Below are 12,742 nucleotides of genomic sequence, written 5' to 3'. Positions count from 1 at the left end.
CTCCAGTCCTGTCTCAGCTTCCTGACTATAGTAGACACAATGTAAACCATTCACAACATCTATATAATTTTGTTAACTGAATAGACTTGAAACATTGATACTGCTAGGTTAAGAGAGACTTCATGTAGAACATGAGTGAACACAGTTTGATATCATTAGGATTAAATTCTTACCATACTTTCCTTACCAGAATATATATCTTAAAAAATTAAGTTTTGGGCTGATTTGTTACTACCAAAGGCCATGTATAAAAATATTACAAATATTAGAATATCTATGAAAATATCAAGAATCTGAAGTGTTAACTAAGACTAATATGATCATTTTAGCGTTATCAACTATGAAAATTGTATCTGTACTACTTGAAACATATTTGCTACAACACAAAGACAGCATATTGATCTTTCTAATAATAATTATTAGATGGCTTTCTTTTTCGGTTGTTACACATACCACAAACTTAATTTGCTTATTTTATTAACAAAATGTCTGATATACTTGATATGAAACAAAAGACAAGCACTTAAAACTCAAATCACACTTATACATTTTTAGCACAGCAAACATGGCTTAGCCTGCTAAGAACTAGCAGAGAACTAGCCTAGCAAAGAGTATAATAGGGAAAGGTAATATGCTGAAATCTATGATGATAACATTCACAGAACACAAGAATGCACTATGAAACATTTTTTGTTTTGTATTACATTTACTTATTTGTTGAAGGTGGCTTGTATGAAGAGGTGAAAGGACAACTTATAGGAGTCAGTGCTCTCATTCTACCATCTAGGGACTAGAGACCGAACTCAGGTCATCAGGCTTGGTGGAGGCTTTACCTGCTGAGCTATCCTACTAGCCCTATTATCAAACAGTTTAGACTTTGTATTATCTTGAGTGAAATGTAGAAAGAATCAGTGGAGAGAGATGGCATTACAATGGAATAATATCCTGGTAAACCCATCACAAGTTGAAAATACTGTGCTTAAAATGTATTTATCACCAGGAGATGGTGGCACATGTCTTTAATCCCAGGACTTAGAAGGCAGGGGCAGGCAGAGCTCTGTGAGTTTGAAGCCAGCCTGGTCTACAGAACTAGTAGATAGGATAGCCAGGACTACACAGGGAAATCCTGTCTCAACCACCCCATAAATGTGTCTATCACTCTGAATCCACCTGACATAGCTGCACACTCACTATTGCATCTGTACCTCTCCTGGACGTCACAGGGCCACAGACGCTCTGGCTTTCTCTTGCTGTCCAACACCGAAAGAGAAGATTGGCAACACGGTCAGCCCTACACTTCTATATTCACAAGCCATACTAAATGGATTCATCGGGCTGTATGCATATATCTTGTATTATTACATATATGTGTAGATATGTGTACATATATATTTACATTTTATATATATGTAACAAGCAAAGAAAAAAGAGGCCAACAATTTGAGAAAGTGAGAAGGTGACATGGGAAAAGTTTGAGGAAAGAAAAGGAAGGGAGAAAATAATATAATTATATTTTAAGAAATTTTTTAATTAAAACAAAAAATAATTGATTCTAAAATTAAATTTTTTAATTAAGTTTTTTAAAGAGAGTATTAGATCATACTGCTAGCTCAGGAAAAGATCAAAATGCAAATTACGGTTTCTGTTGAAGACACACACTGCTTTCATACAATAATAAAAGAAAAGTCTTAAGCAGAACCAGCGAAAGGCAAGGCTTATCTTTATGAAACATATTGCTTATTTGCTATAGGAGTTCAACCATTTTTTAAAATAAAACCCGAAGTTTTTACTCAACGTAAGCTTTCTTAAATAATTCACAACTAGACAGGCTGCTGGGACGGCTCAGCAGGTAAGGGCTATGCTGCCAAGCCTGATGATGCCCTGACCTGAGTCTGACCCCTTGGTCTTCCCAGGAACCCCGAGCGGCACCTAACCTCTACACACATACCCTCCACACATGTACAAATGAACAAATGCAATAACAAATTTTAAGGCACCAAAACAAACAACAGATAGTCTACAATATGAGATTATATATTAGTTTTAGAATTTTTATGACTTACTCGAATATGATCTACTATATAAGTAAGACTTACAGCTCCTGTTAAATATGAAGTACACATACATAAATACAACATTTTACATACTTAAATACCACACGTCATCAGTTTCAATATAATGGGCAGTGACAAGATCAGCGAAAGATCAGCACGCAGCCTCAGTTGGTAAAGGTGATCAGTTTCAGACACAGAAGACTTTGGAAAGGCACAGTCTAGATCCTCATCCGGAACTCTCCTGGGTCACACACGTGAGAAGAGTGCACAGAGAAGATTCTTAGTCTCCTCTGCACCTGCTCAGCATAGCTGAAGAATCAGACTTACTCAGCCATCCTTCCCTAGCTGCTTCTGTAACATGCTGCTTGGGGACTTGCCCTGCTTTTGGTGGCGTGCACCGTCTCTCACCAACATTAAGTCTCTGAAAACAGTATCCTGCTCAGCTCTCTTCACACTCATCCCCACTTAGTGTATCCACCCTTGCACGCCTGCCTGATCACCAGGAAATTAATGGGCTTGAAGATCCATACACAAAACTCTAAGGACCAGCAGATAACCTACAGCTCCACAGTTCCAGCCTGGAAATGGCTGGGTGGACGGCAAGCAAGTGACAAGTTTTCCTCCTGTCCCCGAGTGCTGTCTTCCAAAACCTCCAGCATCACTACAGACTAAAAACGCTGTGATCATTCCTTACTGTATATACATTATTTTAAAAACAAAATATGTCTGGGTTTGGTGGCACGTGCCTTCAATCCCAGTCAGGAGGTAGAGTAAGAACATCAGAAGTCCCATCCTCAGCTGCACGTGGAGTCCACAGGTACAGCACACAAGGCAAGACCAATAAAAGGAAACAACCCCCCCATATACACACACCACACCATGCCACACCGCAACCTGGCTGCTCTGAGTTTATTCCCCAACTTGTCTGCATTCTTACATGGGCTTACTCCAGAAAAGCAAGTTAGAGACATGTATTTCCTCTTAAGAAATCACTTCAAATCTGTTCTGTCAGAAGAAAACATTACAAGAAAAAAGTCATAGAAATTTTGCCAGAGCAAACTCTGACTGAGAGGAAAAGGAAGAGGAGCTCTGGGTAGTTAATGCAGTAAGGCAACGTAAGCTCAACGCTTAGTGTCCTCATGAAGGACAAGAGGGTGTGGCTTCCAGAGTTACTAGTTAGGAGAAAAGAAGAGTAGGAAAAGTACATATTGCTAGTAAAACAGTCTCAGAGAAGCTGCCCACATACAAATGTTACTAGGTATTGCACACAAAATGTATTAAAAAAAAATCTCTGTACCTTACAGTGAAATCATAGGAACAAGAGGCCAGCACAGAGGCATGAAACGGTGAAAACTGCAGGAGAGAAAAGTCAGGGTAGTCATGGGCCGCCACTCCACGTCACTCCGTAAACACAACTGATTATTGCGCGTTCCTGGGCCTTACATACTTGTTGACCTTTCAAGTAGCCATTTATAGAAAAATCTTTTATTTTTACATTCTCCAAAGAAAGTCCCTCAAGCTTTATAGAAATGATTTATAGCATGTATTCCTAAGTGTTGCTATTTTTAAAATTTAAATACAAATGCTTACTAGCTCCCTGAGCCTGACTATAAATATAAAGAACCGAAGTGTGGTAGTATATAGCTAGGCAACAACTACAGAATTTGCTGATTGTAGGAATACATTTGACTGTCATATATTCTCAGCAAAATAATCACTTAAATGTTAAATATACATTTTTAAATAATTTAATGCTATGTATTATATAATAGCTCATGAAAAATGATATCAAGGATAAAAATGCAAATTGTAAGCCCAGTGTCCCAATTTAAATGTGAAATGTCCCTCACAGCCTCGTGCATTTAAAGAGCTGGTACCTAGTTAGTGGGACTTTGGGGAGGTTGTGTAATCCTTTGGACAGTGGGGTCTCACTGTCTATTTGGGGCTGTAAGCAGAGACATGGGGACTATGAGCTAGTTTACCTGTTGCCACTCCAGGTGATGTGGGCAAGACCAAGCTAGTCCAAGCTACCTGCCTTGTCACCATACATCCACCTTTCCCTAGGTAACTTCTGTCAGGTATGTTTTGTCTTAGTGGCAAGAAACGTAATCAGTATATCAAGTAGCGTCATCAACATAAATGATATACAACCAATTGACTGTTTTTGCAATTGCATTTGATGGGTGTGTGTATTAGTGTATTAGTGACGGGTGTGTGATGGGGGTGTGTATTAGTACTTTGTGTATTTACTTTTACATATTTATATTTAGTGTGTAGTCCTAGGGACTGAAGCCAGGGCCTCGTGCATTCTGTGAAAGTACTCTGCTACTGAGGTTACTCAAGGCTTTTCTTTTCAGATTTTTAATAGCTCTGTATACATACATAACCACATTTGATGGAGGAGGGGCTCATGAAGCCCAGGCCAGCCTCAACCTTGTTGAGGATCATCTTAACTCTGATCCTCCTGCTTCTATGTTCCAAGTGCTGGGATTACAGACATGGACGAGCCAGTTTCATGTGTTAGTGGGGATCAAACCCTGGCCTCTATGCTCAGAGCAATCTTATGCTATAAGCAATCTACCAGCTGAGTCACATTCCCATCCCCATAACTACACCTGAAGAGCACTTCACACAATTTGCAAAGTACTTTTTACTATATTACCTTAATTTGTTCCCACAAAAATAATACAGAAAAAAAATCTGTCTACTACTGAAACCTGTCCATAGAAGACCATTATTAAAAACATAGAAAAGCTTATTTTTATTTTTTGTAGAGATGATGGTTATCACAGAAACTGACAACTGAAGTGAGGTGAATGCGTGGCTAAGAATGGCTCAGGCCCTTCTACAAAGCTCAGGGAACACAGGAGGAGGATGGAGGACTGTGGGAGCTGCAGGTGGGAGGATTGCTGTGGGACACTGTCCTCTGCACAAGACAGCTGTTGTCCTTACGAACTCTCACAGCTGTGGCTCCTTCAGATGACTGACCCAGGACAGGACAGAGCACACAGCAGCACAGATGGATGAGGACTCCTAAGGCCTCATCTATAACTGAAAGCTACTGCAGTGAATGGCTACAAGGAAGGGGAGTCAGTTTCCCTGGTGGGATGCCCAGGCTCCAGTGGGAACCTCTAACCAGTTATAACCAGTTAGAGGCAGCTCTAACTGGTTCAGTGGATTATTAAGAAAGAAAGAATGAAAGAGCAAAAGAACAAAAGAACAAAAGAACGAAAGAAAGAAGAAGAGAGGGTGGGAGGGATGTGCCAGGGTCTTGGTGAAGCTGAGGGAAGAGAAGGTATGAGCAAATACTCTGTATTCATGTATAAAATTCTCAAAAACATAAAAGTTAAATCTACTATGTACTACATATTTAAAATTATATTGAGTGATAAAATTTAAAATATGAATTGAATGCTATTTGAAATATGTAAAATAGGGATAATGCACAACTATCCTATTGGAAACATCGTTAGGTACTTTGTAGCTGTTGATGTAAAACTGACAGTCAGGAGATGCACTGAGTAGGGGGCTTTTCACAGGGACACAGCAGAACCACCTGACTAGAAGCTGGGGAAATAAATTAAGTTCCCTTACAATGGAGGCACTGTGAAAAGTTAGCTCACCTCTGTTCACAGATTAAAACGTTTCTATATCCTGCACATTTTAGTTTTTATATACATTGTCATGTTAGAGAAAAAATTACTATCTCTCATTACATGCACTCTCATTGAATGGGCAATTATGAAACATATAAACTCTAAATATAAAGTAACATACCTAAAAATAGTGTTAAAAGAAATAGTCAACTGGATAATAAGATGAGAAAGTTGTTTTAGTTAACATCAAGGAGTGAATTTTTATGTCATTCCAGCTTACTCAAATATATAATCTAATTTTAGCTTCTAATATCATTAATTGGATAACAAAAACACACATAAGAATCAATAATGCCAGCACTTGGGAAGCTGAGGCAGAAAGATTATAATTTTAAAGTCACCTAGCTTACACAATGAGAACTTGTCTCAGAAAACCAAGAGCTGAGGGCGTAACTCAGTGGTAGGCACTCGCCTAGGATGAGCAGTGCCCAGGCTCGATCTCAGCCCTATAAAACTTCAATCTCTAAATACTTTGTACAAACTTCACGGATTACTGTTTATGTTCTCACTCTGTGTATAAGATAAAGAGAAAGACTTACTTTCACCCTCCTAATAGCATACGTGTGACCGAGAAGTTCAAAGACAGGCTGTCGCACATTCCTTAAGTCCCAGCCTCTCAAGCTACAGTCAACTGCGCCTGTCACCACCAAGTTCTGAAAACAATTCAGAAAAAAACAAAGCAAAACTATGATATGTTTGCAATCTCTCACTAGAAACAATAACATACTTTGATAATTAAATGTATACCCAGGATCTATTTTTTTAAAGTTGCATAATAAGCATATAAAAAAAAACAAAATAGTCACTCCACCACAAAAACAAAAATATCTAACTACAGAGGAAAGAAATTAAATATGTTTAATGTATATAACAGAACACTGCACACAAGGGAAAAAGCAAAGTCTCAAACAGCACTGTAGATTTTCTAACTTACCTTTTCAAATATTAACACACATATAAGAAGTTAAAAGATTTTGGACAAATCAGCTGATCTTTCTTTTTAAAAGGTTTAAAACATGCTGAGGTCTTATCAGACATTAAAAACCAGGTTGCTGGGCTGGGAATACAGCTCAGTGATAGAGTTCTTGCCTAGCAAATATGAAGGCATTTGAATCCATACTCAGGAAAAACACACACGCACACACGCGCACACGCGCGCACACACGCGCACACGCACGCACTTATGCATGCATGCAGGCACACATATATATATGGGTAGGGGAACCCTCCACAAGATGACTCAGTTATTTGCAAAAGCAGAGTGTTAGTTAAGTTTGTTAGTTTTTCTAAGCCTAAATATTTCTATTGAATATACATATTTTCTTTCTTTTTATTTAAAGAGTTCTGCCAATGTGGTTTCTTTTAACTTTCACAAGTTAATTCAAACCTGCAAAAGCGAAAACAAAGTAGATATTTTTAGTTTTCAGCTAAAAGGCCTGCTGAGATATATAGATAGTATATTAATATATTTAATCTATTCCTGTATTCCTGTTTTTAATTCTTACACTTACATGGTTTTTTTTGTTTTTTTTTTTTTGTTTTTTTTTTTTGGTTTTTCGAGACAGGGTTTCTCTGTGTAGCCCTGGCTGTCCTGGAACTCACTCTGTAGACCAGGCTGGCCTCAAACTCAGAAATCCGCCTGCCTCTGCCTCCCAAGTGCTGGGATTAAAGGCTTGCACCACCACTGCCTGGCCACTCAGATGTTTTAACTGAAGCTTTTACAAAAAATTTCACATGGGTACCACCATCTTATAGAAGCATGAAAATTAGTTCAGCTTAAAAAGGAAGATAGAACAAAATTCTTAAAACTGATGGACTGTCAAATTGAACACTGAGTTATCAATAGTTCAGACGCCTTACCAGCCACGTGAAGAAGAAATCAAAGCATGGAGTAGTGAGGTTGAGAGCAATCGCACACATACAAATTACAAAAATGATAAAGCAGTTTCCCAAAACAAGGCTGCACTGCTGACCATTTAAGAATATCTGTTCCTTACTTCGCCTGTTTTAGGAGCACATACGTCCAATTACTGCTAATGCAGGTCAGTCCCTTACTCACTACAAGTGACAGGGACTGAGTTTAACCTAGCGGTCCAGAAGCATCAGGAAAGTCAGATCAACAAGACAGATAAGGGGCGTGCCACCACTCAGGAGCACCTCCATGGAACCTCATGCTGTACCTCATTGTATTTACACCAGTCACAGCTCAGGATTTCTGTCTGATGTGCTGGAATCACAACACGGACTCCTGTGGTCTTCACATCCCAAATCCTCAGAGTCTGATCACCTGATAGAAAAGAAAGACTTGGTCAACCCCCACATCCTACCTGGGTGCTCAGCGAAAGAGCACACGCATGGCAAGTCAAGTGGAAATACGTCACTGTCAAGATACCCACCTTGACATATTTTCAAACCATCACAATGCCTAAGAACTACTCACAGTGATAAGCAACAGAGTAAAAGCATAATAGTGGTTTTACATCAAAGAGAAAAACGTGACACTCACGATGAGATGCCAAAATAGAGAAGCTTTACCCTCAGGAGTATCTCTTTGTTTTCTACAACTGGTGCTGAAGAGAGAGCTTGGGGCCTCAAGCATGAGAAGCACACACTGCACCACTGAGCCATGCCTCCAGCTTTCCTTCTGGCTTTTATATTTACTACATTTTAATGGGACAGTTGGAGGAAATTTTTCTCCTTGGAAAAACAAGCTCAAAATTTTAGAGAATAGCTGGGTGGTTGTGGCACATGCCTTTAATCCCAGCACTTGGGAGGCAGAGGCAGGTGGATCTCTGAGTTTGAGGCCAGCCTGATCTACAGAGTGAGTTCCAGGACAGCCAGGGCTACACAGAGAAACCCTGTCTCACAATAAAGAATGAAAATTATAAAGATTATATTTTACATTATTAAAATAAGATTGGCATTGTTTAAGTGAACAGTCACGTTGGTAGATGAAAGTGAGTAATATTTCCGGATCTGAGAATGGTAGGGATAAAAGAATGAATTTCAATGTGCCAAGTGGGAATAGTTCTGGCACATGAGAGAGCTATCTTCAATGGCCCTAAAAATAATCACCACCCAGTAGAATTTGTTTCAGAATCTTGAACAGCCAGGATGAACTAATCTCTTGTGGCCTCTTAGCATTCAGTGACTATGGTAGTCCAGTGTCTGGTCTATACCCATACACTTCTTCCAAGAACAGCATATTCCCTCCATATGAAACGACTCTGAACTGACAACTCTAGAAACACCCAGACCTTAGCTGTCAGCCAAAGGTGAGTGCTTAGTTGTTTTGCTTAAAACAAAACAAACAAATAAAACCTCAACAGACCAAAAAAAAAAAAAAACCCTATAGGATAAAGAAAAAACAGCCTCCCTCCTGTCCTCTCTTTGGTCTGACCACAAACATGCAATATTATTTTACAAGTTTTTCAAGACCCTGTCTCTTTACTAAGCATGCCATCTGGAAGCTCCCGGCAACCAAACACCTCACCACACGTAGAAAGTTGGGCTATGGAGTGAAATTACGAAGCAAGGATAAGATCAGCACAAAATGTGTGGTCTGAGCATCCCTTCTCATTCTGAGGTATGCTGTCAGCAACTCCCACAAAGACCTAGGGTAGCTATAGTTCTATCACTTGCAGGAAAAGAAACACAGCACTATGGAGAGAGTAAATGGTATTCTCCCTAAATTTCTGCCTCTAAAAAAGTCAGTCCCAGAGGAAAACGTTTATTCCACATAAGGCTTTTATTGAGTCGTATGCAATGCCAAGTGATGCTCACTAGCTTCTCCAAACTTTCTAACACTTAAGTTGGAAACTATACAGTCACTATCCCATGAATAAGACTGTCTGAAGTCCTATGGGCTTGTATTTCCTGGATAATTACCTCATCTGCATGTGTAAACTGATTTCAAGCACCAACACATTACAATGAGTGCAGAGTAGATGAAGTAGCTTACTTTAGCACAGGGAAAGGAGGCATTAGAATGTACATTAAGCAGTTATCTGTCATTAGAAGGCAAATATGGTCACCATGGGGGCAGGAGGAGAGGGAGGAGCAGTGTCTTACAAAATACAAGGGTCCCCTGGTGCAACTGGTGTTTCTTGATACCAGTGCCGCTTACAAAAATGTGCTTTGAAAAGCATCAAGTAGAAGGCTAAGGTTACACAATTTCCAAAGACATAAAAGAGACTGAAAACAACACAGGCTGTAATTCCTCTGTATACATTTCTCTATCACAGTATCACATTCAGGTGCATTTCCTTTAAAAGCCATGGTTCTTAGGTAATCTCTCTGCAGTTAGAACTTTCCTGTAGATGGTACAGTACTACTTCCTTGACTGACACCACTGCTGTAGAGTTGGCACTCTGTCCTGGTCACTATGCTTCTGGGTAAGAAAGAGGCCTTCTAGCCAAATGGTGCAATGACATGCCCAACTCTTCCAGCCACTGGGACATATGCTGGGTTTTGGTTTGGTTGACTTTTAAAAATGTTATTTCCAGACAGTTGGTCTTTCAGTGTCATCCAGGCATTTATGAGGATGGTGGTGCCACAGGTGACCTGAATTCCCAGCACCCTCCAAGTTGCAGCCAGCACTGACAGCAGACCCAGTAGAAGACCCAGTATCCATTACACAGCAGAAGTATGGGCAAGTTGGGAGAGGCTGAAACAGTCTGAAAGTGTGGGATGAGGTGAACTGAGCAACAAAAGAGTACGTTGGACCCCAAATAAATTAATTTAATTGAAATACCAGACGCCTGTCAGATGTAATATGACTTTTTCTTAGAGTAGAGTGAGGCTTATCTAACAACCAGCTGGAACCCACACATTCAGGCCTGGCTATGACAATTATATGGAGTCTGTAATAACAATAATTCATGGTTTAAAAGAAAGTTTACTTCATATGAATCCTCTTTATGTAAATAGTACAATATTCTTCCTCTGTGTCCCACATAGTTTATAAACATGAATTCTGTGTTAACATAACTATCACAAACCACACAAAACAACATCCTTAGAGAATGCTGCTATGAAGCAAAGCTTTCTTGGAATTCTTCCCTTTTGGTATTAATATAGCCAATGGCAAGAAATTTCTGTACTTACAAATATGCCACAACTTTGAAGATGACTAGTCTCCCAACACACCGTGTGTTTGTGTGTGTGTGTGTGTGTGTGTGTGTGTGCAGTGCATGCACATTAGTATGCGGGTACACATGCCAGTGCACGTCCATGTGGAGGTCAGAGCAGGATATCAGGTGTCTTCTTCCATCCCTCTTAACTTAATGCCTTAAGACAATGTCTTTCACTCAACCAGATGCTTGCTACTTCTTCCAGGTTAGCTGGACATGACCTCTCTGGATCCACCTGTTCCCCACCCCCACCCCACCCCAATGCTGGGGCTATGGCCATACTCAGTCAGTTCTGTTCTTTTACATGAGTGCTGGGAATTCCAACTCAGTTTCTCATGCTTGCATAACAAGTATTCTTACCCATAAGCCATCTCCTAAGCCCCAAGGTGACTACACTCTTAGAATACCCTAAATGCTATATTTTTATATACTATCTTAAAACATGTTATTTCGGATACTTGAATGATCTATTTGTGTGCCACAGATTCGATATAAAAATAATCATGATTCACCTTCTGACTAAAAAATAGTATTTTATCACTTAGGGTTTCACTGCCTAAGCTTTGTGACTGAGATGACTTTTATGAGAGATTTTGCTTTGTTTTAGCAAGGCTTTATCTGTGAGCCAGATGACAAAACAACTTGTTAAACACCATTATACAACTTACAAACCAAAAGGGAGATAACTTGAGGATTCTCAGACCAAAGATGTTCTCTCTGGACTCAGCACTGCAGCTGCTCTGTGGGCATGTAACATGAGGTGGACACACGTCTATCAACAGCAGCATGGCCACTTCCATTACATCATTAAAAATAGACTCATGGCCACTCCCATTACAATATCAGAAATAGGCCATTAATTCAGCAGTTCCAACAGAGCAGTTCCAAGACTAGAAAGTAATTCTCAAATCAGGTTAATCACTTGATTCAGCTACAAAACACCCCAAACCCACTCCTCCCTAAGGATACTTCCATTCAGCAGGACTATGATGGCTCAGAACTCCACTGCTGTTTAAGCTTCCCCAATGATTCTGATGATAGCAGGTTTGGAATCACTAGGCTAGAGAGCTGTCACCCAACAGTACACTCAAATGCTAGAGCCAGCTACTTTACTTTAAACACTGTTCTCAGATGAGCACCGGCTGCCAGTGGCAGCAGATACGAACAACAAAGATTAATCTGATGCTCATCAGGTAGTCCTGGCCCTACATGTCCCATGTCTCTGTCACTTTGCTCTCACTTGTTTTAAGGTAGTAGCTCAGACACCACTTCCTCTAGGAAGCACCCTTAACAGATCTGCCAACTCCAGAAGTCATGCTGTTTCCAGAGTCTGAGTACTCACATTGTCAAACGGGCTCTCACTCCCACGTCCCTCCCCTGCGTCTAGACAGGCAGTGTCTAAGACTGACGCACATTAACTTAGCATCATAACAACCTCCTGATATGTTTACCATCATCACCATTGTTTCAGAAGTAATGGAGAGATACAGGTTAAACAGCATGGCCAAAGACAGCCATGTAAAAGTGAACAAGCAGAACTGGATGTCAGGCAGCCAAGCACCAGAGTTCATGTTCCTAACCACTGTGCTCAACTACTCAAAGGACTGTCACACCATTTATCATCCTCTTCCTCCTCCTCCTCTTCTCCCTTTTCCCCTCCTTCTCCTCCATCTCTTTCTCTTCCTCCTCCCCTCTACTCCTCCTCCTCCCTTCTTTTATTCTTAGCAATTTTCTTATAAAGAAGCCTCAAGGAAAGCAAAAGAGCGCCACTCTTCATCACTGAATCTCCAGTACCCAGAATGCCACTCTTCATCACTGAATCTCCAGTACCCAGAGCGCCACTCTTCATCACCGAATCTCCAGTACCCAGAGCGCCACTCTTCATCACTGAATCTCCAGT

General features: G+C 40.2%; 1 protein-coding gene across 1 annotated transcript in view; it reads right to left on the bottom strand.

The window, feature by feature from the left end:
* Positions 1-12,742, bottom strand: part of Pex7 (peroxisomal biogenesis factor 7) — a 60,081-nt gene that overhangs the window by 27,308 nt on the left and 20,031 nt on the right. Inside the window, exons 6-8 of the mRNA XM_028782602.1 lie at positions 7,891-7,997; positions 6,250-6,363; positions 3,352-3,407 (exon numbers count right to left, since the gene is read on the bottom strand). Coding sequence (XP_028638435.1) covers positions 3,352-3,407; positions 6,250-6,363; positions 7,891-7,997 — 277 coding nt within the window. The remainder of the gene's footprint in view (positions 1-3,351; positions 3,408-6,249; positions 6,364-7,890; positions 7,998-12,742) is intronic.

This window comes from Grammomys surdaster, unplaced genomic scaffold (assembly GCF_004785775.1).
Source record: "Grammomys surdaster isolate TR1022 unplaced genomic scaffold, NIH_TR_1.0 806, whole genome shotgun sequence".
Taxonomy (NCBI): domain Eukaryota; kingdom Metazoa; phylum Chordata; class Mammalia; order Rodentia; family Muridae; genus Grammomys; species Grammomys surdaster.
Note: the sequence above shows the minus strand (reverse complement) of the source record. Positions and strands in the feature narration are given on the sequence as shown.